This window comes from Furipterus horrens, unplaced genomic scaffold, assembly GCF_987537825.1.
Source record: "Furipterus horrens unplaced genomic scaffold, mFurHor1.1.pri manual_scaffold_10, whole genome shotgun sequence".
NCBI lineage: Eukaryota > Metazoa > Chordata > Mammalia > Chiroptera > Furipteridae > Furipterus > Furipterus horrens.
Window position 1 is genome coordinate 55,989,960 of NW_028327180.1, and position 25,512 is coordinate 56,015,471.

Consider the following 25,512-nt stretch of genomic DNA (forward strand, 5'->3'; position numbering starts at 1 on the left):
GCCAACATCAACAGGCATAAACAGTGTTGATGGTCTGTGCCCTTAATGGGATTTGATGCGATAACCACTTCGCCTCTGTGGTCTTCCTCCCCAAAACCACCCTCCCAGTCTTACCATGAGGAAAACATCAGGCAAAATCCAATAGAGGGACGTCCTAAAAAGTCTGACTAGTTCTCAAAACCGCCAAGACCATGCCATGACTGATGCGGCTGGTTCAGTGGGATGGGCACTGTCCTGCAGACTGAAAGGTCCCCAGTTTGATTCCCAGTCAGAGCATATGCCTGGATCAAGGGCCAGGTCCCTGGTTTGGGGTGTGTGAGAGGCAACTTACTAATGTTTCTCTCCCTTTCTTTTTTTAAACATATTTTATTGATTATGCTATTACAGTTGTCCCAATTTTTTTCCCTTTGCCCCCCTCCACCCAGTACCTCCCATTCCCTCTGGCAATCCCCCCTTAGTTCATGTCCATGGGTCACGTAAATAAGCACTCTGGCTTCTCCATTTCCTATATTGTTCTTAACATTTCCATCTATTTTGTAACTACCCATTTGTACTTCTTAACCCCTGCACCTTTTCCCCCAACCTCCCCCTTCCCCCTCTCAGCTGATACCCTCCAAATAATCTCAGTATCTATGATTCTATTTCTCTTCTGCTTGTTTGCTTAGTTTGTTTTTTAGATTCAGTTGTTGATAGTTGTGAATTTATTGCCATTTTAATGTTCATAATGCTCATAGTTTTGATCTTTTTAAAAATATTTTATTTATGTATTTTTAGAAAGAGGGGATGGGAGAAAGAGGGAGAGAAACATCAATGTGTGGTTGCCTCTTGCATACCTCTAACTTTGGACCTGACCTGCAACTGAGGCATGTGCCCTGACTGTGAATTGAACTGGCAACCCTTTGGTTCGCAGACTGGCGCTCAATTCACTGTGCCACACGAGCCAAGGCTCTTCTTTTTCTTTTAAGTTATTTATTTATTTGTTTATTTTATTCTTTTAGAGAGAGGGGGAAAGGAGAAAGAGAGGGAGAGAAACACCACTGTGTGGTTGCCTCTCATTCGCTCCACCAACTGGGGACCTGACGTGCAACCTAGTAATGTGCCCTGACTGGGAATCGAACCAGTGACACTTGGCTCGCAGGCCGATGATCAATCCACTGAGCCACAGCAGCCAGGGCGTTCTTCTTCTTTTTCTTAAGTCCCTTTAACATTTCATATAATAATGGCTTGGGGATGATGAACTCCTTTAGCTTTACCTTGTCTGGAAAGCACTTTACCTGCCCTTCGATCTAAATGACAGCTTTGCTGGACAGAGTAATCTAAGTTGTAAGTCCTTGCTTTTCATCACTTTGAATACTTCTTGACAGCCCCTTCTAGCCTGCAAAGTTTCTTTTGAGAAATCAGTTGACAGTCTTATGGGAACTCCTTTGTAGGTAACTCTGCTTTTCTCTTGCTTCTTTTAAGATTCTCTTTATCTTTAATCTTTGGCATTTTAATTATGGGTCTTGGTGTGGTCCTCTTTGATCCATCTTGTTTGGGACACTCTGTGCATCCTGGACTTGTATGTCTATTTCCTTCACCAAATTACGTAAGTTTCCTTTCATTATTTTTTCAAAAAAGTTTTCAATTTCTTGCTTTCTAGTCTCCTTCCAGCACCCCTATAATTCGAATATTGGTACGTTTAAAGTTGTCCCAGAGGTTCCTTAGCTTATCCTTGTTTTTTTGGATTCTCTTTTCTTCTTGATGTTCTGATTGAATGCTTTTTCTTCCTTAATTCCAAATCATTGATTTATTGCTTCCTCCACATCACTGTTGGTTCTCTGTAAATTTTCCTTTATTTCACTTAGTGTAACCTTCATTTCTGCCTGGGTCTTTTTTCTGCTGTTGAAGTACCCAATTTTTTTTTTTTTTTTTTTGGCTTAAACAATGACATTTACTTCTCAAAGTCTAAGATCAAGGTCTCAGCAGATTTAATTCTTGGTGAAGGCCCTTTTCCTGGCTTGCAGACAGCCACCATTTTGCTGTATCCTCACATGGTGGAGAGAAAACTCTGGTGTCCTTTCTTTTTATTTTTTTAAGTCTATTTTATTGATTATGTTGTTAGAATTGTCCCAATTTCTTTTCCCTTTGCTCCCCTCTTCCCAGTACCCACCTTCCCTCCAGCAATCCCACCCCCCTTACTTCATGTCCATAGGTCATGCATATAAGTTCTTTGGCTTCACCCTTTCCTATATTATTAACTTCCTGTTGTCTGTTTTGTACAAACCAATTATGCTTCTTAATACCTGTACCATTTCCCCATTTCTCCCTATTCCCTCTCCCAGCTGATAACCCTCCAAATGATCCTCACACCTATGATTCTGTTCCTGTTCTGGTTGTTTGCTTAGTTTGTTTTTGTTTTTTAGATTCAGTTGTTGATAGTTGTGAGTTTGTTGTCATTTTAATGTTCATAGTTTTGATCTCCTTTTTCTTAAATAAACCCCTTTAATATTTCATATAATAATGGCTTGGTGATGATGAACTCCTTTAGCTGTTCCTTGTCTGGGAAGCATTTTATCTGCCCTTCCATTCTAAATGATAGCTTTGCTGGATAGAGTAATCTTGGTTGTAGGTCCTTGCTTTTCATCACTTTGAAGACTTCTTGCCTGCAAAGTTTCTTTTGAGAAATCAGCTGATGGTCTTATAGGCACCCCTTTGTAGGTAACTCTCTGCTTTTCTCTTGCTGCTTTTAAGATTCTCTCTTTATCTTTAATTAGGCTGTGTCTTGGTGTGGTTCTCTTTGGGTCTAGCTTGTTTGGGACTCTCTGCTTCCTGGACTTGTATGTCTATTTCCTTCGTCAAATTTGCGAAGTGTTCCTTCATTATTTTTTCACATAAGCTTTCAGTGTCTTGCTCTTCCTTTTCTCCTTCTGGCACTCCTATGATTCGGATGTTGGCACGTTTAAAGTTATCCCAGAGGTTCCTAAGCCTCTCCTCATTGTTTTCAATTCTTATTTCCTCATTATGTACTAGTTAACTTTTTTTCTTCCTTATGTTCCAAATCATTGATTTGAACCCCGGTTTCCTTCCCTCCACCATTGGTTTTGTGTGGATTTTCCTTTGTTTCATTTATCATAGCCTTCTCTTCTTCCTTTCTCTGTTTGTCATATTTAAGCATATCTGTCAAGTCTGTGAGCATCTTTAACACCAGTGTTTTGAACTCTATGCCTGTTAGGCTGGCTATCTCCTCGTCACTTAGTTCTCCCACTGGAACCTTGATCTGTTCCCTTTTGGGCCATACTTCTCTGTCTCCTCATCTTGACAGGCTTCCACGTTTGTTTGCATCTGTGTCTTAGGTAGAGTTTTCACACCTGTTTGGCTGAGTATTTCTTTTTTATATCTTTGTTTGTTGAACTTTCATGCAGCTCAAGTTTCTGGAAGATCTGATTGTTTTTAGTTTTGAGATAGTTGTATTCCTTCTTAGTTGTGGAGAGAGACACAACATGTCTATCTAGGCCTTCATCTTGGCCAGAAGTCCCAATGCATTCCTTGAGCATCCTAATAACCAGTGGTTTGAATTCTGCATCTGATAGGTTGGTTACCTCTGTTTTGTTTAGCTCTTTTTCTAGGACTTTGTTCTGTTCTTTCATATGGGCCATATTTCTTTGTCTCCTCAATTTGGCAGCCTCCTTGTGTTTGTTTCTGTGTATTAGGTAGAGCTGCTTGACTCCCTGTCTTAGTAGCGTAGCCTATTGTAGAAATTGCACAGGTAAGTTGGATGGGGCAGAGCCATAGGTAATTGCCAGGGAGGGCAAACCATGTGAGCCAGGTTGATGGAGTCTCCGATATGGTGTGGTGATGCTGTGGCTCTGTGTGGGGAAGGGCTCAGAAAGGGGACAATGCAATTGCCTGGCCTCTGGAGTTTTATCCAGAAGGAAGCTGTGCCCCAGCATTTGTTCTGAAGCCAGACACTTCAATTTCTCCCTGTATGCCACTGGTGCCCTTTTAGATGCTGTCCTGGTTGCTGATGCCCCCACAGGAATGAGTCTGTGTAAGTCCTAAGTCTGTTTAGGAACCTTTAGGACAGGGGTCCCCAACCCCTGGGCCATGGCCTATTATGAACCGGGCCTCACAGCAGGAGGTGAGCTTGAATGTAATGTGCTTGAATCATCCTAAAACCATCTCCCCCACCCTGGTCCATGGAAAAATTGTCTTCCATGAAACTGGTCCCTGGTTCCAAAAAGGTTGGGGACCACTGTTTTAAGAGGACACTCTTGAGAATCCTGTAGTTTCTTCTGCTGTCCCAACCCCCACTGTTTTTTATAACCAAAAGTTATCTTCCTGCCACTGGAACCCTGGGCTTGGTGGTTTGGTGGGTGGCTGGGATCCCTTGTTCCCAAGGTATCCCTCCCGATTTTTATCCACCACACGTGGGTGTAGGAACTGCCTGTTCCACATCTCCACCCCTCCTACCTGTCTGGATGAATATGACTTCTTTAATTCCTTGGCTGTCAGATTTCCACAGAGCTCGATTTTCTGATGATTCCAGGTGATGTGTGTTTTGTAGTCATTGTAATTTTTGCTATGGTTGTGCAAGGGGGCGAGCTGTGTTTACCTACGCCTCCATCTTCAAAAGAAGTTGCTCTCCCTCTTTCTTCCTTACCTCCCCTGTCTCTAAAAATGAACAAATAAAATCTTTAAAAAAAAAAAAAAAAAGATAATAAAAAACATGGAAAGTCTGAGACTCTGCCACAGCCAAGAAGAGCCTTAAGAGACGGGACAAACGAGAATAAATCTTAAAGGTTCTCACTGTAAGAACAAAAAATCTGTAACTAGGTGTGGTTTTGGATGCTAAACTTATTGTGGTGATTATTTTGCAATATACAAATCATTATGTCACACACCTAAAACTAATACAATGTTATATGTCAATTAATTTTTTTTTTTTTGAGCAGTAAAGCGAGGCATTTATTCATGAGTCTGCAGAGCCAGACGCATATTCAGCCAGGATAATGTGCACTAAATATATTTTTTAAAAAGACAAAAGATGGGGGGCTGTGGACAACTAAATGTAATATGGTATCTTGAATGGGACCTGGAAGAGAAAAAAGGTATTAGGAAAATTAAATTACCTATGAACTTTGGTTAATAATAATTATCAATATTGGTTCACTAATTATAACAAATGTATCATACTAATAAAAGATGCAATAATAGGGGAAATTGGGTGTGGGAAAATGATAACTCTGTACCTTCTTTGCAGTATTTCTGTAAATCTAAAACTGTTCTAAAAAATAGTCTATTAATGACAATAATAAAGTAGAGATCAATGAATGAAGGTCTTCATTCTTCATGGTGACAATGATTATTGCTGCCTTCTCACAGAGATATTTCAAAAACTACCCAAGAGGACCTCCATAAAGCATTAAGCACACTGTACCTGCTCAATTCAGAGCCCTTGCCACCATTTTCCTAAATCTATGTCATCTGTTATGGAAGCCACTGGCCCTATTGTGACTATTTAAATTTCAATTAAGTAAAAATTAAATACATTAAAAATTCAGTTATTTAGGGGCAACAGCCACATGTCAAGTGCCCAAAAGCTACATGGAGCTAGTAGCTACTAAATTAGTGCTAATAAAACGCATTCCCACCATCACAATAAGTTTTACTGAACCAACCCTGAACTAAACAATGAATAGTGTAATTCTTTGTTCAATCTTCTCAACTACTTCCAGTCCTTCTGCAAATGTCATCATCTCAACCTTCCTGACCACTGTCTTTCACATTGCTACTCCCACATTCCCCTTGCCCTCTCCTCAATTTACTTCTCTTTTTACCACTTTTTGCCACCTGATGTGGAATCCCCTTGATTTCTTTTCTGCCTCCCCATCTAGCACTGCACAGTCCAATACAGTAGCCAATCCAACTTCAGGTGGACTGTAAGTGTTTAAAGATGGGTGAAGAAAAAAATCATGTGAAATATCTCATAACTTTTGATATTGACTACACGTTAAAATAACGTTTTGGACATAAATTGTGTTAAATGAAACACATTATTAAAAGTACTGTCATCTGTTTCTTTTTACTTTTTTTCTTTAACATGGCTACTAGAAATTTTAAATTTTGCGTGTGGCCAACATTTGTGGCTCTATTACACTTATTTTTACTGGACAGCGCTGGTCTAGAATGTGAGCCTAATAACGGCAGGTATTTTTGTCTGTTCACCGCCCATGCAGTAATTGGCACATAGTAGATGCTTAATAACATTTTAATGAATAAATGTTAGGCTGTGCTTCTGGGAACACAAGAGCTCTAATAGTCAACACTGTTGGCACTGACCACGTCCCATGCCTCGCCTCCTCATCACATCAGGTAAGGATACTGAGGCCCAACGAGGTGACGTCAGCCCCTGTCAAATCGCACACAGTGCGGAAAAGCTGGGACCAGGATTCGAACCTGGCGCCTCATCACATAACCCAGGCGCGCTGACCGTTCCTACCTTGTAGGGCGGTGACGGAGACCCCAGGACAGACATGGGCGGGCACAAAACATGCGCTCGACAACGTGCGTGGTTCTTCGACCATTGCGTTCAGTTGGCCTCCGTGAGCCGTGCCCTACCTGGACCCCTCGGCGGCCATCACCGGCTCCCCGGGTCTCGCAGGCCCTTGAGCCCTTCGTAGGCAGAGCCGTACGGAAGTCCCGCCTCCACCGCGAGCCCGACGCGCCGCGACAGCCACATCGACCAATGAGAAGCGCACCGTGGCAAACGCTAGCCAATGGGTGCACGCGCCGAGGGGGGCGTGTCCGGGCCTCGGGCCGGAGCGGGTCGTGCGCGCTGAGGAGGAGCTGCCGCCGCCGCCGCCGCCGCCGCCGCCGCCGCCGCCGCCGCCGCCGCCGCCGCCGCCGCCTCCGCCTCCGTTGCTGTAACTGCTGCTGCCGCCACCGCTACCGAGGCCGAGCGGAGCCGTTAGCACTGCGCCGCCGCCGCTCGCCCGCCTCGGAGCAGCCCCGGGCCCACCCGCCCGCGTCTAGGTGAGGCGGAGGCCTTCGGTGGTGCCGAACAGGGTAGGCCGCGGGCAGGCCAGAGCTCGCCTGCCTGGGCCGCGGGCGTCCGCGGGCCTGCACCGGCCAAGGCCTAGGCCGCGCCTGGCCTGGACGGGACGCGCGCGGCCGCGGCGGGCGGGCGGGAACTGGCCTGTGAGAGCGCCGGCAACAGGCCCTGGGCCGGATTCCTCGGCCGCCGCGAGGAGCGGGCGAGGGGTACACGGCGTGGGCACGCGCCTGCCGACCGAGCTTCACGATCGGAGCCTGGGTGGTCTTGTAAGCTGGGCTTCTGGGGGCGGGAAAGGGAAGCCAGAGGCGAGGTAATGGGGTGAGCACCTTAAGCGCAGAGGTCACAGCCCACGGCCTCAGTCCCCTGGAAATCCTGCAGATTCTTTTGTCGTCGTTGTCAGAGGACCGCGGCTGATCTAAGGTCCTTTGAGAAGTGTGCAAACCCTTCAGTACGTATGGGAGTCCTAGAAAAAAGTATAATTTTTGAACGCCATCTCTAACAAAACTGTTTTGGGGGCGGGGGACATTTGGATTTGTAAAATGTGTGTGTGTGTGTTCAAAAAACAAACTGCAGGCAGTTGAACAATGGGGGATGGATACTCTTCCTTCCTTTTCGGAGTCCTCTGCTGTGAGGCTTAGTAAAATAAGTTTAAAACCTACTATGTGCCCAGCAGGTGGGGAAGAACTTCTGCTTGGGCTGCCGCTAGGGGGATAGAGCCCCCTTACCCAAAGTGTTCATGTGGGATCCAGATAGCCGGTGCTCCAGAAGTGGGGAGATGGGGAGGATGATTACTCTGGAGAAGTTCTTGACCTTGGTTTTGGCTGCCCTGTGCATTGTCAATTGTTGAATAGCAGTCTTGGCCTCTACCCACTAGATGCCAGCAGTGTCCCTGTCTCCCCAACCCCTTGTGAAGACCAGAGATGCCTTCACGCTGCCAGAAATCTTCTGTCACAGACACATGCATCACTCACACTCACCCATCACTCACAGTCACGTGTGAGAACCACCAGGGGACTAAATAATCTTCCACTAAAGGTTCCTACAGCCCCATCTCTTGACACCGTGAGATCTAAGGCTCCTAAGACCTTGAACAAACTCAGGTGTGGGAGCCTTAGTTTTCTTATCTGTAAAATAGGATTGACAAGAATATTGCTGTGAACATTTCAGATGGGAAGCCTCTAGCATTGTGCATGGCCTGTGAGAGGCAGGCACTGAATGAATGAATGTTACAAAGTGTTGGCAGTATTTAGTGAGGATTTATTTTATGCTTGACACTTCACAGACATTTATCTCCAGTCCTTGGGGTAGGTGCTGTTACAATGTTTTATTTTAGGGACAAAAAAACTGAGGCTTAGATCAATCACTTGATATGACCAGCCTCACACTGTAAATTGGCCAAGGCAGGATTTGAACTCAGACCCTCTGGCTCAGAGTCCTTATTACTCTTAACCACAGAGTTTTACTGTTCTTAATAATCACAAAGGTCCAGGGGACCCTCAGAGGAATTCCATTCAGTTGTCATTGAGCATCTCTTGCAGAGCCCTGTGTTGGGATCTATTATAAAACTCTGCAACTTCAAGATCCACAAAGAAGTTAAAATATATGAACATCAAAATGTGGACATAAATAATGTTTATGTTGAAACACGGGTTTTGTGGGGGCAGAATTTCTGTTTGGGTGTGTCGAATCTGAAGTCATGGGGTGGCAAGAGGAGAACTATGCAAATAGCGTCTTCCTGATGCTTGCTTTCTTGCTTTTCTCCCTGCCTCCCATTTTTCTCCTTTCTCCACACTCCAGCAAGAGTTGTCATAAACACAGATCTGATCATGTCACTTCTGACTAAAACTCTTTGGGCAGAAAAAAAAAAACTTTAAAAATCTCTTCAGGTGGCTTTAAAGCTAGAGTGTGGGATTCCAGATCTTGTACATTCTTTTTTTTTCAATTGGTTTTTAGAGAGAAACATCGATGCTATTGAGAAGCATTGATTGGTTGCCTCCCATACTTGCCCAGACCGGGGATTGTACGTGCCCAGACTGGGGACCAAACCTGCAACCCAGGCTTGTGCCCCAAACGCAGCCTTTCTGTTATGGGATGATACCCCCAACCAACTGAGCCACACTGGCCAGGGCCTTGCACATTTTAACTCTTCCTTTCTGATTTCACCTACATAAACTCCAACCCTCTCTTGGCCAGTTGCCCTCACCGCCTGGAACGCTCTTCTCCTCCACCTGCAGATCTGTTGCTCTTGCTCTATGGCCCATACCAGAGTTCATTAACCATTTGAAGCGTCTGGCACACCAGAATAAACTCCCTCATTTGTGTTCTCCCCATCTATTCAATTTATTGAATCGAATTAAATGCCAAATGGTGAGAGAAGTGTAGTTGCTCTTTTCGCCCATAGGTGGCAGTGGCGAAGCAGCCAGGCTGACCTGAGGCTTTGGGTCAGGGAAAGATGGGAGGGGACCAGCCTAGGAAGGGAATTCAGTCTTCCTTCCCTCCTTTAAGCAATTCTCCCTGCTTCACTGCTATATTCTAGGTCCTGAGCAAGGCTCTGGGTAAGCAGTGGTGATTGCATCATGTGCATTAATCATTTTGACCCACTCTGGTGAGTGCACTGATGGTTGTACCTGGCTGATGTGAAAGCACTGAAAATCAGGACACTAACCAATCAGAGTACTTCCTGAAGGAGCTGAGTATGTGTGCTGAGGAAGAATTAATCCAGATAAAGACCTTGGGGAAGGTCTTTTTCAGGATGCAGGAACAGCACTGGCAAAGGTATGGTCGTGGAAACATTCAGGTTTGTTCAGGGAACCACATGGGGTCTGGTACCTTAGGGGCAAGAAAGGTGAAGTGAGTAGTGGCTAAAGAACTCATGTAGCTGGTGTGTGGAGGGCTTGGGAGTTGTCCAATAGGTCACACCAAGGTGGCTATTAGGCAGTTTTAGTCCACAAAGGGAAGGTGTCTTATCTGTACACAGGAGGGAGAGTTGGAGTGGGTAATGCTGAAGGTTAGCAAACCAGTTAGGAGGTGATTCCTCTCCTTTAGATTAAAAAAATCAGGAATATGATCCTGGGCTGTAGTGATAGGGAAAGAAAGGATGGGTTTGAGATACAGTTAGGAGCTAAAAGACACAGGACTCAGTGGGTATTTGGATATGGGACAAGAGCAAGAGACAGATGTATCTGGGTCTGTGCCTGAGTGACCAGTAGATGAACATTGGTTGGTCATTAAGGAAAACAGAGAAGGTGAGAGAAGGAGCAATTAATGTGGATATAAACTGGAAAGCACATCGTTCAAGCAGAGTGCATGTGTGTAGGTTTACAGACAGAGTGGGAAGGTGGCACAGAGCAGTGTCCATGTCCCTACTTGTTGGGGGGACTCACATGATTATTGTCCATCCCCCCTCATCCTAGGGCCTCCATGTACATACGCCAAGTTCATGATTGCACTCGTAGCCTGAAAATATGAAATTAACTGCTTGTCCATTGTCACAGGGAATGGGGAGAAGTGGAAGAAATGCCTCCTGAAGGAACTTACAACCTGAGCTGGGGAGAAGGGACGTAGGTGTGTGCGATTCAACAACAGCAGGTTGAAGCAGGAAGTCATGACAGTATTGAGAGAGTGTGGAAAGAAATGGTTGTCTGTTGTTTGGTCTTGATGAAAGCTCTGGTGTCCAAACTGGTCATTGTGATCATAGAGGCATTGACAGGAGTTTCCAGGTGCAGCCAGTGGCCCGAGGAATAAGAGAGGAGGGCACAGGAGGACCAGAAGCCTGAGTGGACAGTTTGGGCAACAGTCAAAGGGTCAGAAGGTGAACTTGGACATAAATCTAGAAATACATGCCCGGGTCTGGTGATAGAGGTTTTTTAGGCACAGTCAAGAGGTGATCTTGGAAGATTGCTTTTCTAGGGAAGAGACAAGGATGGACAGACTGGTGAAAAGGCTTTTGCAGTACTGAGGTGGCCTGGTAATGGCCTGAACTTGAAGGTTGAAGGTGCACTTGATCTGTTTCTGCCCCAGGTGTCTCAGCCTGACAGATGTGGAATTGCTGTGACTTAGCTGGAGCCACCCCAGCCAGACGGCTTTATCTCCCATGGGCTTGGGGGGGGGGGGGGGCGAGTAAGAAAATGTGTACTGTGTCCACCTGAGTTCTCACCTCTCCTAGCAGTTCTCATTGGGTCAGTTGGTACATAACAGTTGTGTATTGTTTTTTCGGGGGGCGGGGGACCAGAGTACTTCCTGGGGGATCTTACATTCCTAAGACTTCGACCCTGAAGAACTCAGAATTTTACATCTGGAATAATTGAGTCTAGGCCCCACCACATGATGTGTGAAGTGTCATGGTTCAGCTGAAGATACATTTGGTGGTTCTAGTTTTGTTCTTGCTCAAGTAGTTTAAAAAGTGTTCTCTGATGACTATAAAATGAGATAGGTTCTCAGGGGTGCCCAATGGAAACCAGTCTTGCTGCTTTACGTGTGTACCACCTATGTATGTTTTTATGTCATTTCTATGTCATTTCATATCTCCATTATGTATACAGTAGGTGTACTATACTACAAATGTGAACATCGTTACTGATGTCACACAGACTGCCAGTAGTGTTTCAAATAGTGCGATGGGGCTGAAAACCCTCAGATCATCCAAACAGGACTTCTCTGTGATACATCCAGTTACTGAAAACATTTTTAAGTCAGCAGGAGTCATTTTGATAAAGTCAGAATTTCCCTTTTTGCTCTATGCACTCGACTTTGATTCTGTGCGATGGGATGGTACTTATTGATAATCCTAAAGAAGATACTGAATTTATTAATAAACTGGCAGGACAATTTCCAACGCCCTTCTTTAAGTTAAAAGAATGCACCAGATATACATGATTCTTGAGTGAGTTTGAGAATCCAGTGTTTGTCCCTTTCTCTGCTACTGTATCTGTGTGATTCACCTTAGTTTGCTAGGTACCCTGGGTTTGCTTGGCAATCCTTAGGTGACAGTGATATAGCCCTGGCCCTCAAGGCTCTCGCTATTGATGTGGGAGAGGAATAATTGGAGTCAGAGTGATTCATACAGTGATAAAGGTTTATACCAATGGTATGTGGGCACTGAGAACACGAGTGACCTTTTGCCCTGGGGACCTTTATTTTCCTTTGCTTTTTTTTTTTTTTTTTTAATATGCTTTATTGTTTATGCTATTACAGTTGTCCCAATTTCTTTTCCCTTTGTTCCCCTCCACCCAGTGACACCCCTCTCTCAAGTTGCCCCCCCCCTTAGTCCATGTCCATTGGTTGTGCATATAGTTCTTCTCCTGGGGGCCTTTTTAAAGATACACGAGGAGGTGATGGAGAGGCAGATGATCATGCAAAAGGAGTGGCTGTGACAGAGGCATGGGGACATGAAGGTCTGTGGCAGGCTGGAGGAGAAGCTAAGAGGGGCATGAGAACTGAAGCAGCGGGCCAGCCCCGAGATGAAGGGCCTTGTATTTCATCTTGCTCTGTAGTAAAAACTTGAGGCCTGGCCCTGCCACTTATTAACAGTGTAATACCTGACCCAAATAAAGTAATGTAAACTCTGAGCCTCTGTAGGTGGTGACACCATGGAGGGGAGGAGCTGGCTTGAAGGGGCTGAGTGTATTGACTTGGTGGAGTTTCCAGGATATCTGCATGGAGAGAGACACTTGAGTGAGAGGAGACAGGGCAAGGCAAGCTGAGACAGCCAGAGGTGGCCCCAACTGAAAGTCATTGATAATTAGGTGGAGATGAAGGCCCAGTTCAGGTCGGAGCTTGTGGGGACAGAAGCTGGTTTAGAACTGGTCAAGAGAAGGGACACAGAGAACAGGTTGGAGTGGCTGCAAAGTACCAAGATACTGTGCTCTTGGGGTGTTGGTTTTTCCCTTATTGCCAGTTGACCAAGAATTGGGCCTACAGAGGGCTGTTCAGCCCCAACAGGGCATCAGGAGGAGCCAGCATTCTGGCAAATAGAGCCGCAAAGCAGAAGGTTCACTTTTTAAACCTTTGAAATTTTATTTATTTACTTATTTATTTTTAAGATATTTGATTCGTTATGCTATTACAGTTGTCCAATTTCTTTTCCCTTTGCTACCCTCCGCCTAGCACCCCCTTCCTTCCAGCAATCCCACCCCCCTTAGTTCATGTCCGTGGGTCATGCATGTAAGTACTTTGGCATCTCCATTTCCTATACTATTCTTAACATCCCTCTATTTTGTACCATCCAATTATGCTTCTTAGTCCTGGCACCATTTCCCCATTTCTTCCCTCTCCCCCTCCCAGCTGATAACCCTCCAAATGATCCTCACACCTACGATTCTGTTCCTGTTCTGGTTGTTTGCGCAGTTTGTTTTTTATTTTTTAGATTCAGTTGTTGATAGGTGTGAGTGTTGTCATTTTAATGTTCATAGTTTTGATCTCCTTTTTCTTAAATAAGCTCCTTTAATATTTCATATAATAATGGCTTGGTGATGATGAACTCTAGCTTTATCTTGCCTGGGAACCACTTTATCTGCCTTTCCATTCTAAATGACAGCTTTGCTGGATAGAGTAATCTTGGTTGTAGGTCCTTGCTTTTCATCACTTTGAACACTTGTTGCCAGTCCCTTCTTGCCTGCAAAGTGTCTTTTGAGAAATCAGCTGATGGTCTCATAGGCACCCCTTTGTAGGTGACTCTCTGCTTTCCTCTTGCTGCTTTTAAGATTCTCTCTTTATCTTGAACTTTTGGCATTTTAATTAGGCTGTGTCTTGGTGTGGTCCTCTTTGGGTCTAGCTTGTTTGGGACTCTCTGCTTCCTGGATTTGTATGTCTATTTCCTTCGTCAAATTTGCGAAGTGTTCCTTCATTATTTTTTCACATAAGCTTTCATTGTGCTGCTCTTCCTTTTCTCCTTCTGGCACCCCTATGATTCGGATGTTGGCAGGTTTAAAGTTGTCCCAGAGGTTCCTAAGCCTCTCCTCATCATTTTCAATTCTTATTTCCTCATTATGTACTGGTTAACTTTTTCTTCCTAATGTTCCAAATCATTGATTTGAACCCCGGTTTCCTTCCCTCCACCATTGGTTTTGTGTGGATTTTCCTTCGTTTCACTTAGAATAGTCTTCTTCCTTTCTGTTTGCCGTACTTAAGTATATATGTCAAGTCTGTGAGCATCTTTAACACCAGTGTTTTGAACTCTGCACCTGTTAGGCTGGCTATCTCCTTGTCAGTTCTCCCACTGGAACCTTGATCCGTTCCCTCTTTTGGGCCATACTTCTCTGTCTCCTCAACTTGACAGGCTCCTGTGTTTGCTTCTGTGTCTTAAATAGAGCTTTCGTACCTGTTACATTGTAAGGGGCGGAGCCTTAGGTATTCGTCAGCAATGGGGGACCTGTTTCACCATGTTGTGGCGCTGTATGTGGGGGAGGGTCCTGAGAGGGAACAATGTTGCTTGCACAGCACTCGCCCCTTTTCCAGGTACATCTCCCACTTCCTGTATGGGACTGGCACCTCTCTAGCTGTTGCGCTGGCCGTCGTTCCCAGAGTGGGTGGATCTGCAGATATTCTAGAACCGTGGGGGCCCATTAAACAAGGGGACTCTGCTGGGAGACCAGCAGTTTCTTCCTCTGCCCCAACCCCCACTGGTTTTCATAGTCAGAAGCAATGAGGCTTTATTTTCCCTGGCGCTGGGACTATGAGCTGTGCGGTCTGGCCTGGTGCTTGCAGTGCCCCCCAGCTGTCCCTCCCTGCTTTTTTTAATGTGTGACTGTGCTCTCTGCTGCTGTCACCTTTACACCACATCCTCTTTGCCCTGGCTCCACCCCTCCTACCTGTCTGTATGCATATTTCTTCTTTACATCTTTGTTGGACTTCCATGCAGCTCAGTTTTCTGGAACTTCTGGTTATCTCTAGTTTTGAGGTAGTTGTATTCCTTCTTAGTTGTGGAGAAAGATGCAGCATGTCTACCTATGCCTCCGTCTTGGCTGGAAGTCCAAACCTCTGAAAACTTATTTTTTAATTCACTCTTTTTGGTGTAGAGTTCTCTGTGTTTTGAAAAATGCAGAGTCAAGTGACTACTACCATGATCAAGATATCAGAAAGTTCCTTCACCCAAGAAACAAAAATATAGTTGACCCTTGAACAGTGAGCGGGTCAAAGGTGTCAGCCACTCACACAATCAAATCCTCGTGTAACTAAAGTTGGCCCTCCACACATGTAGACTCCCACCATGGATTGAAAATACTTACTTCCTTAGTGCTCCCCCTGCTTCCTGCCCCTGACAACCGCTGCTCTAGTCCTCTGGTTTTGCCTTTTGCAGAATGAAATCATGCAGCATCTAGTTTTTTCCACTCAGCAAAATGTTTTTGAGATACATACAAGTCGATGAATCAGTAGTCCCTTCTATTGCTGAGTGTTATTCCATTGTACAGTGTACCATAGTTCATCCAATAACAGCTGAAGGACATTTGGGTTCCAGCTTTTGGAAGTTGTTAATAAAGCTGCTGCTGTAAACACTTGTGTACAGGTTTTTATATGAACATGGCCTTCATTTCTCTTGTATGAAGACTAGGAAAAGGATTGGATGATATGGTGAGTGTACATTTAACTATAAGAAACTGCCAGTCTGAATTTGGGGAGACTTCGGCCAAGATGGAGGCCTACACAGACACGCTGTGTCTCCCTCCACAACTAAGAAGGAATATAGTAGTCCCTCTCTATATCGCGGATCACTTATCGTAGCCTCACTGTATCGCGGGATTTTTTTAAATGATATATTTAATTAGCGCAGATTTTTCGCTATATTGCAGGATTTTGTGATAGTATATACGCATGTTGTTGAAGTTATGTAGGTTTAAGAGTGTAGAATATGTTTAAGAACATAAATAGTGTTTATAAAAGTGTGGAAAAGGTTAATAAAGTATTGGGAATGGTTTAGTGTGTGGGAAGGATTTATAAAGCCTTAAAAAATTATAAATACTAAAATAAATGTAAGGTTCCTACTTCATGGATTTTCACCTATTGGGAGGGGTGGGCAGGGGGTTTAGAACGTAATACCCGCGATAAGGGAGGGAATATTGTACAACTACCTCAAAACTAGAGACAAGCAGAAGTTCCAGAAAATTGAACCGCATGGAAGTCCAACAAACAAAGATATAAAGAAGAAATATGCATACAGACAAGTAGGAGGGGCAGAGAGGACGCGGTGTGGAGGCGGAAGCAGTGGCGGCAGCACAACGGCAGGCCAGCAGAAAGTGCAGTTACACGTTTTAAAAAGTAGGGAAGGATACCTGGGGAGCACTGCCAGCACCAGGCCAGACCGCACAGCTCATGTTCCCAGCACCGGGGAAAATAAAGCCTCATTGCTTCTGACTGTGAAAACCAGTGGGGGTTGAGGAAGAGGAAGAAACTGCTGGTCTCTCAGCAGAGTCCCCTTGTTTAATGGGCCCCCACGGTTCTAGAACATCTGCAGACCCACCCACTCTAGGAACGATGGCCAGGGCAACAGCTAGAGAGGTGCCAGTCCGGTGCAGCAGTTGGAGAGGTGCCTGGAAAAGGGGCGAGTGCTGTGCAATCGCCATTGTTCCCTCTTAGACCCTTTCCCCACATACAGTGCCACAATGTGAAATGGGTTGCCGGTACTGACAAATACCTAGGGCTCCGCCCCTTACAATGCAACAGCTCTACTTAAGACACAGAGGCAAACAAACACAGGAGCCTGTCAAGTTGAGGAGACAGAGAAGTATGACCCAAAAGAGGGAACGGATCAAGGTTCCAGTGGAGAACTAACTGATGAGGAGATAGCCAGCCTAACAGACATAGCATTCAAAACACTGGTGTTAAAGCTGCTCACAGACTTGACATATATGCTTAAGTATGACAAACAGAAAGGAAGAAGACTATTCTAAGTGAAACGAAGGAAAATCCACAGAAAACCAATGGTGAAGGGAAGGAAACTGGGGTTCAAATCAATGGTTCAAATCAATGATTTGGAACGTAAGGAAGAGAAAAAACAGTCAACCAGTGCATAATGAGGAAACAAGTATTGAAAACAATGAGGAGAGGCTTAGGAACCTCTGGGATAACTTTAAACCTGCCAACATCCGAATCATAGGGGTGCCAGAAGGAGAAGAGGAAGAGCGAGACACTGAAAGCTTGTGTGAAAAAATAATGAAGGAACACTTCGCAAATTTGACAAAGGAAATAGACATACAAGTCCAGGAAGCAGAGAGTCCCAAACAAGCTAGACCCAAAGAGGACCACACCAAGACACAGCCTAAATAAAATGCCAAAAGTTAAAGATAAAGAGAGAATCTTAAAAGCCGCAAGAGGAAAGCAGAGAGTCACCTACAAAGGGGTGCCTATGAGACCATCAGCTGATTCCTCAAAAGACACTTTGCAGGCAAGAAGGGACTGGCAACAAGTGTTCAAAGTGATGAAAAGCAAGGACCTACAACCAAGATTACTCTATCCAGCAAAGCTGTCATTTAGAATGGAAAGGCAGATAAAGTGGTTCCCAGGCAAGGTAAAGCTAGAGTTCATCATCACCAAGCCATTATTATATGAAATATTAAAGGAGCTTATTTAAGAAAAAGGAGATCAAAACTATGAACATTAAAATGACAACACTCACACCTATCAACAACTGAATCTAAAAAATAAAAAACAAACTGCGCAAACAACCAGAACAGGAACAGAATCGTAGGTGTGAGGATCATTTGGAGGGTTATCAGCTGGGAGGGGGAGGGGGAAGAAATGGGGAAATGGTGCCGGGACTAAGAAGCATAATTGGTTGGTACAAAGTAGACAGGGAAGTTAAGAATAATGTAGGAAAGGGTGAAGCGAAAGAACTTATATGCAGACCCATGGCCATGAAGTAAGGGTGGTGGAATTGCTGGAGGGAAGGTGGGCACTGGGAAGAGGGGAGCAAAGGGAAAATAAATTGGGACTGCTGTAACAACATAATCAATAAAATATACTTAAAAGAAGAAAAAGAAAAAGATGTTGGTATGTTTTCCAAAGTGGCTGTTATATTTTTACATTTCCACCGACAATGCAAGAAGGTTCTGGTTTCTCCACATACTCACCAGACCTTGATATTGTCTGTTTTGTTGTTCGCTTGCTTGTGTGTGTGTGTGTGTGTTTATAGTTGACATACAGTATTACATTAGTTTCAGGTATAGCTTGCTTTTGTTTTGTTTTACCCTTTATAAATGGGTAGTGTTATCTTGATTCTCATTCTACATGGGGAGTGGTCTCTCCTATCTTGATGTGGCTTCGATTTACATTTCATTAATAAGTAATGATGTTGAGCATCTTTTCAAGTGTTTCTTTTCTATCCATATACTTTGATACAATGTTCACATCTTTTGCCATTTTAAAAATTGGGTTTTCTTATTAAGTTTGGAGAGTTTTCTTTTTAAGAATCATGTTCTGGATACAAGTACTTTTGCAGACATGTGATTTGCAAATATTTTCTTTCAGCGTATGAATTGTAATGTTCCTAGCAGTGTAGAGCAAAAGTTTTAAATTTCGATGGTATCCAGTTTATCAATTTCTTTTAAATGGATTGAGTTTTGGTGTGGTATTTAAGAAATATTTGCCTCACCCAAGGTCACAAAGGTTTTCCCCTAGTAATTTTGTATTATTACATTTTAGAAGAGGTTGGGATATTTTTTCTATAAAGAACCAGACGGTAAATATTTTCATTTTGTGATTCACAACTACTTGACTCTATAGCTATAGTCAAAAGCAACCAGAGACAATACATAAACAAATAAAAGTAGCTGTTTGCCAATAAAACTTTATTTATAGAAACAGCTAGTCACATTTGGCCCCCAGGCCATGGCCGGCTAGCCACCGTTTTAGAAAGTTAACTCTTTACCAGGCATAGGAGACAAACCACCCCTCTGTGGATAATGAGAATGGTGTAATTATTGTGCATCCATGAAGGCAGGGTGAGGGAGAAGGCAGAAGAGCAGATTCTTAACTCTGAACAAGAATGAAGAGAAAGAGGGATAAAGAAAGAAGAGGAGGGAAGAAAAGAAAGGTTAGAATTCCATTTGGAGGAAAGTGCATTATAATTTCTCAGAGTTTACCCTTGCACTTTGGTTCAGGCTTCAGCAGATGTTTTTGTTTGCTTTTGAGCTAATGATCTCAAATCTCCTAACCATAGACGGTGTAACAAGTTCGTGGAGTTTTTCATGATTAAACCTGTTGATGCTGGTGGTCCCATGCTTTGTACTAAAGATTGTTATTTTTCTAACCATTCCTCATTAGTGCATATTTAGGTTACAGTCAATGTTTTACTTTTACCAGCCATGGGGTTATATGTTCTGCACATGTGTGTTTATTTCTGTAGAACAGATTCCTACAGTTCTGAGTCCGAAGGTAGCATCCACATAAAAAATCTTGGTGGACACTACCAAGTTATCCTTTAAAAAGATGGTACCATGTCACACTTGTATAAACGGTGTATAAGGGTATTTCCCCCTTATCTTTACACTGGATGTATTCCATCTGACAGAAAATAGCATCTCTTTTCATTTCACATTTCCTTCATTATTCGTGAACTTGAGCTTCTTTTTATGGTTTCCTAGCCATTTGAATTGCTGGCATCTCTTCATTGCAGCTCATACCTTTGCCCACTTCTCCATTAGTGATATGTCCTTTTTTCTTATTAATTTGTAGATGCTCTGAATGGAGTTTTCTCAACCACTGCAGTATTGACATTTTGGGGTTGGATAGTTCTTGGTAGTAGGGGCTGTCCTGTGCCTTGCGGAATGTTTAAAAGCATCCCTGGCCTCTACCCACTACATGCCTGTGGCATAAACACACACACACCCCCTACATTATCCCTGCCCCACCCCCCCACAAGTCCTGATGACCAGAAATGTCTCCAGACATTTATTGTCCAGTGTCCCCTGTGGGCAGAATCAACTAGGGTGAGAACCACTAATCTAAGTACTATAATAGGTAGCAATTTGACCCTTGACCAACACAGGGATTAGAGGTGCTAATCTCCTATGCAGTCAAAAATCCACCTATAAAAATACAGTTGACCCGTGAACAACATGGATTTGAACTGCATGGGTCCACTAAGGCATTCCAAAGCCTGCAAGCTTTCAGTCCTGTGTTAAATTAAGGTTAACTGTATTTCCTCCCAGTCTGCTGCTTGTTTGTCACTGATGCCTTTTGCCATACAGAAGGTTTTAGCCTTATAAAGTCTAACTTTACAATCCTTTTTTATGGCTTTGGATGCCAGTCTGCTTTGTAAAGATCAGGGAATAGAACATTTTCAAATAAGTGAAAGAAATACTGGGAGATTGGACTAATATTGCATGTTGTATATGGCCTGAAGCAAGTTGGAGACAGGAAACCATATCAGTTCCTTTCTCAGTGTGGATCCAGAGGGTAGGGGGAACACCCCTGAGCAGATGTGTTAGGTTTTTATGTAACTACTGGCAAGGCTATTTTTAAAGAAGGCTGAATGCTCCTGAAAGCATAAACGCAGTGCTGGTCAGTAGGGATCTGGAGAAGGGGGTGGGCTCCCCCTAGACGTCCAGGCTAGTGGGCAGCAAGGTCTTTTCTCCGTGATGACATATTTTAGACTGGGAGCAGGGGTGGGTGTTGAATGCCTGTGTGTTTAGAGGCAGGGACAGGGGACAGCTTAGATTAGGCAGTTTGTAGCAGTGCTTGGGAGCAAGCCCAGTGTGAGCTATGCTCTCAGAGGGGTCTTGACGCCCTCAGCTGCAGAGATCGGGACTGTTCCAAGGCTATCACCACAATCTGATGCTTGTCACTGAAAGTAGACTTCTGCAGGCTCTCAAGACCAACTTTATCTGACTGCTGGAGAAATCCTAACCTCCTTCCTGGACTAATCTCAATGGCTTTGGAAGAAAGGGATGTAAAGGAACATTGCCTGCCTACTGGAGGACAGACACAGTGTCCAGTTGGATACTACAGGCTCTTCAGTATCCAGCTTCATCGATTGGTTGTGCATATGAAGATGAGAAAAAACAATCAGAAATCTTTGGACTGCTCCAGAGAGACAACCCAAACACTTTCCACAGGAGCTTGAATGATGGTGCTGAAATTGTTTATATGTGTCTTTGAAGTCCTCTTAGGTGGAAATGGTTGAACTTGGCGTTGTTTTGTTTTAATAAACTTTATTTTATTTCTTTTTAGAGAGAGGGAAAGGGGAGAGAAAGGGAGAAAAACATTGATGTGAGAGAGAAACATCAATCAGTTGCCTCTTGCATGTGCCCTAACTGGGAACCTAGTTCACACCCCAGGCATGTACCCTGACCAGGAATTGAACCTGCAACCTTTCGCTTTGTGAGACGATGCCCAACTGAGCGACACTGGCCAGGGCGATAGGCTTTATTTTTTAGAGCAGTTTTAGGTAGAGTTACAGAAAGATTGTGAAGAAAGAACAGAGTGGGTGTCCATATACCTCTCCAACGCAGTTTCCCCTATTATTAACATCTCACATTAGTGTGCTATTTTGTTATAATTGATACACTAATGCTGGTACATATTAGCTGAAGCCCGTACTGGCTTTAGGGTTCACTCTTGGTATTGTACATTATCTGGGTTTGGACAAAAGTAGAAAGACATGTACCCAACATTAGAATATCACAGAATAGCTTCACTGTCCTAAAAATCCTTAGTGCTTCACATCTTCATTCCTTCCTCTCCCTCCTCAACTCCCAGCAACCACTCATCCTTTTACTGTCTCCATAGTTTTGCATTTTCCAGTGTCATATAACTGGGATCATATAGTATCGAGGCTTTCAAGTGGGTTTTTTTTTTCCATTTAGCAATATGCATTTAAGGTTTCTCCATGTCTCTGGCTTCATAGCTCGTTTCTTTTCATCCCTGAATACTCCCTTGTATGGCTGTTTGTTTCATTGGATTCGCCTGCTGAAGGACATCGCCATCGCTCCTACTTTGGGGGCAGCTGTGCATAAAAATGCTGTGAACATCCATGTGCAGGGTTTTGTGTGGACTTCAGTTGAAGCTGTGTTAAAGACAAAAACTAAGTGCTAATGCAGTCCTTAATTTTGTCTCATATTCTGCAATATGAACATTAGGAAGTTACTTGATTTTCTTTTTCCTGCAGATTAAAAAAAAAAACACAATGTCTAATGGTTATGAAGACCACATGGCTGAAGACTGCAGGGATGACATCGGGAGAACAAATCTAATTGTCAACTACCTCCCGCAGAACATGACCCAGGATGAGTTGCGAAGTCTGTTCAGCAGTATTGGTGAAGTTGAATCTGCAAAACTTATTCGGGATAAAGTCGCAGGTAAAGAAGCCAAGATGCATTTGTAAAGAGGGTGCTTGTGGCTGTGCTGCCAAGCACTGCATTCCTTACCTGTGACTGCAGCATTCCTCAGCATAAATGAGCCACAGTGATGGTTGTGAAGTTTCATTTTTATCTCAGACTCTGCTTTGCCACTGCCATAGTGTAAGATTGGATTTAGGTTCCCAAAAGAGGACAAAGTCAACATCAGACAGAGAGCATGTCCAAAATAAGATGGTGAGAGGGGAAGAAAAATGAGGAGGTACCAGAAACTGGGTCTGCTCGAGAGCTGGAAGGTGCCAGAGAAAGACAGCCTGGCCTGGTGTGGCCCGCCTGTGGTTGGGCCGGGCAGGCCCATCCCTGTCTTCCCAGGCTCCTACTCCTGGTCAGGCCCACAGCAGAATGCTAAGTTTCCTCATGGGTGGCCCCTCATTAGGTTCGGGCCACCTGGACTGTTTGCTGTCATTCCATCAACTTGGAACACTGAAACACACCGAACTTGAACTCTGTGTGGGGGTGGGAGCAGGGCAGTGACCCGACAGGCTGGGGTTGAACCTGTGTGGGGATGGTAGCCCCTCTTTCCACTCCCTCACAGTATGACCTCTAAGCCTCTGTGTCCCCATTCATAGTGTGGGGGTGATGGCGCCTACCTCCTGACGCTACCTACCTCCTAAGGGTTTGTGGAAGTCCCAGGGCCTATAAGGCCCTCATTCTGAGAGCCCAGTTTCAAGGACTCTTGAGAGAACATGGAAAGATCAGGTATTATGATTCTTTTCTCCCCAGGGAGGAACACTGTTTCAGGGAGCACTCCCCTCCCCCCTTCCTCCTCCTCTCCCTTCTTCTCTTCACTCACTTCGCTCTGTCCTCCTCTTTCTTCTCCTTATTCAAATTTATGTAACAGTAGAGTGGGATATGGAACTCTCTGTACCCCTTCTTAGCCCCCAGCATTTGCCAGAGATGGGACAAGGCCCATCCCTGGGATAAGTGCTAGAGAGGCTGACCCATGTAGGGGATTGTTTCATCAGAGGGGGCTTAGAACTCAAGTCTTTTAGGGACTATTCCAGTTCTGAGAGTCTGTGACTTAATCAGTGCCTTCTAAATAGGAACTTTAACACAAAATGGAATAGTGTAAGAAATGTTCTAGAAACCACTGTCTCTCTCCTGTTCCAAGAAACCATCCTGAATAAGAGTCTTTGTTCACAAGGGTTTTGAAATTCTTCTGTGCTGCTAGCAAGTCTTGCCATTCTCCATTTACCTTCTAGTGGAAGGGGATTTTTCAGCCCCATTGGTATTCCTTAGTATTGAAGTCTGATTTTGAAACATTCTGACTTTGAAACATACCTGACTTCTTTGTCTCTTCACTTGTGGTTTTCAAAGGAATGTGAACTATGGTAATAGGAACACCTAGACTTGATGAGATTGGTCGGAAGAGTAGAGAACTGGTTTTGAAAGAGCAATAAAATTGTAATTTGCAAGTATTCAGTTCAGAGATAAACTTTTTCTTATTTTGGGGCAAGATAAGTGTAGTACTAGGAGTCTTGGAGTAGGTGGGCCTGGGCTTGCCTTTCAGCTCAGCACCTGGCTAGCAGTTCTTAAATTGGATGAACATAGTTTCATGAAAAGCTTACTGTGTTCTCACTGCACCAGTGTGTGAAACTTCTTCACTGTCTAGCCCTGGGGTAGTGGCCTTACCTTCACTGTCCATTGTTTTTCGATTACATTGCTCTGGGGAAACCCAGGACATGGATACCTTCATCCAGCTGCTTTCTCCTGGCCAGGCTCAGGCTGCCCACCCCAGAGGGAGACAGGTGCCCTGTTGAATCAAATCCCCAGCTGAGCTCAGCCTGCAGCGAGAGCTCTCCCCGTTCCCTGGAACAACTGTGTCAGCATGGCTCCCCCTCAGATTTCTTCATCTCACCTGATGACTGCCTTCTGATTTGTAGCCATCTCCATCTCTGTCCTGGATCCTGTTCCTCTTCTGCACCCCAGGAACCTTGAGCTATGCGTGGATCCACTTCTTTGGATCTTTACAAGATTGTCCCATGCTCCAGTCTTGGCTCTTAAAAAAATTTTTTTTTAAGATTTTTACTTATTTGTTTTTAGAAGGAAGGGAAGGGAGGGAGAAAGAGAAACATCGATGTGTGAGAGGAACATCAATTGATTTGTCTCTCATGCGCCCCCCAACCAAGGACCTGGCCCGTAACCCAGACATGTGCCCCCAACCAGGAATTGAACCAGCCACCTTTTGGTGAGCAGGATGACACCCAACCCACTGAGCCAAACCAGTCAAGGATCTTTTAAAAAATCTTGCTGAACCCCTGGCTGCTGTGGCTCAGTGGATTGAGCGTTGGTCTGCGAGCCAAGTGTCACTGATTCAGTTCCCAGTCGGGGCACGTTACTAGGTTGCACATCAGGTCCCCAGTTGGGGGCGCGAGTGAGAGGCAACCACACAGTGATGTTTCTCTTCCCTTCTCCTTTCCCCTCTCTCTAAAAAAATAATTTTTTAAAAAAATCTTGCTGAGATTCTCTAACTTATTATAGCTCAGGATTTCTCAGCTTGAGCACTATTGATATTTGGGACTGGCTAATTCTTGTGTGTGAGGGGGCCATCTGTGCATTGTAGGATGTTGAGCAGCATCACTGATCTTAACCCACTAGATGCCAGTGGCCCTTTCTGAGTTATGACAACCAAAAAATGTCCCCAGGCATTGCCAAGTATTCCCTAGGGAGCAGAATCATTCATAGTTGAAAACCACTGCTCTAGCTATTGTCCTCCTCCTCTTCCTGTTCACAGAGCCAGCAAATTGACTATCTCCTCTTCCTGAAAAGCCTCTTCCCTTGGCTTCTGTGAACCACTTGCCCTGGCTCTCTCCTGCCCCGGAGGCCTCTCTCTGCCTCTCTCACAGACTCTTCCCAGCTGTTTACTTCAGTGGTCCACAGGGTTACTCCCAAGCCTCTTCTGAAGCCTAGGCTGTGGTGAGTGGACACACGCCAAAGCTTAGCTTCCCTTTTTGTTTGCCACCTCTCTTTCAGCCACAAAGCTCCTCTAAGCCTCAGACCCCTCAGCTGTTCAAATTCACTTTTTTCCAAACTGGCTTTTACTTTCTCATAAGCCAACTGCTTGTTTCCCAGTGTCCCCATCTTAATGGATGGCACCACTGTCCACTCAGTGGCTCTGGTCAGTAATCTGAG

General features: G+C 44.5%; 1 protein-coding gene and 1 long non-coding RNA gene across 2 annotated transcripts in view; one reads left to right on the plus strand and one right to left on the minus strand.

The window, feature by feature from the left end:
- Nucleotides 1-4,987: 4,987 nt before the first annotated feature.
- On the minus strand, nt 4,988-6,665 carry LOC150000291 (uncharacterized). Its single transcript, XR_016513727.1, has 2 exons — nt 6,479-6,665; nt 4,988-5,071 (listed from the first exon to the last, which is right to left on the minus strand). It is a non-coding gene; the product is annotated as an uncharacterized LOC150000291 (long non-coding RNA).
- Nucleotides 6,666-6,871: 206 nt separating this feature from the next.
- ELAVL1 (ELAV like RNA binding protein 1) overlaps nt 6,872-25,512 on the plus strand; it is a 36,047-nt gene continuing 17,406 nt past the window's right edge. The window contains exons 1-2 of the mRNA XM_090290318.1: nt 6,872-7,011; nt 22,134-22,323. Of these exons, the coding sequence (XP_090146444.1) occupies nt 22,152-22,323 (172 nt within the window). The 5' untranslated portion in view covers nt 6,872-7,011; nt 22,134-22,151. The remainder of the gene's footprint in view (nt 7,012-22,133; nt 22,324-25,512) is intronic.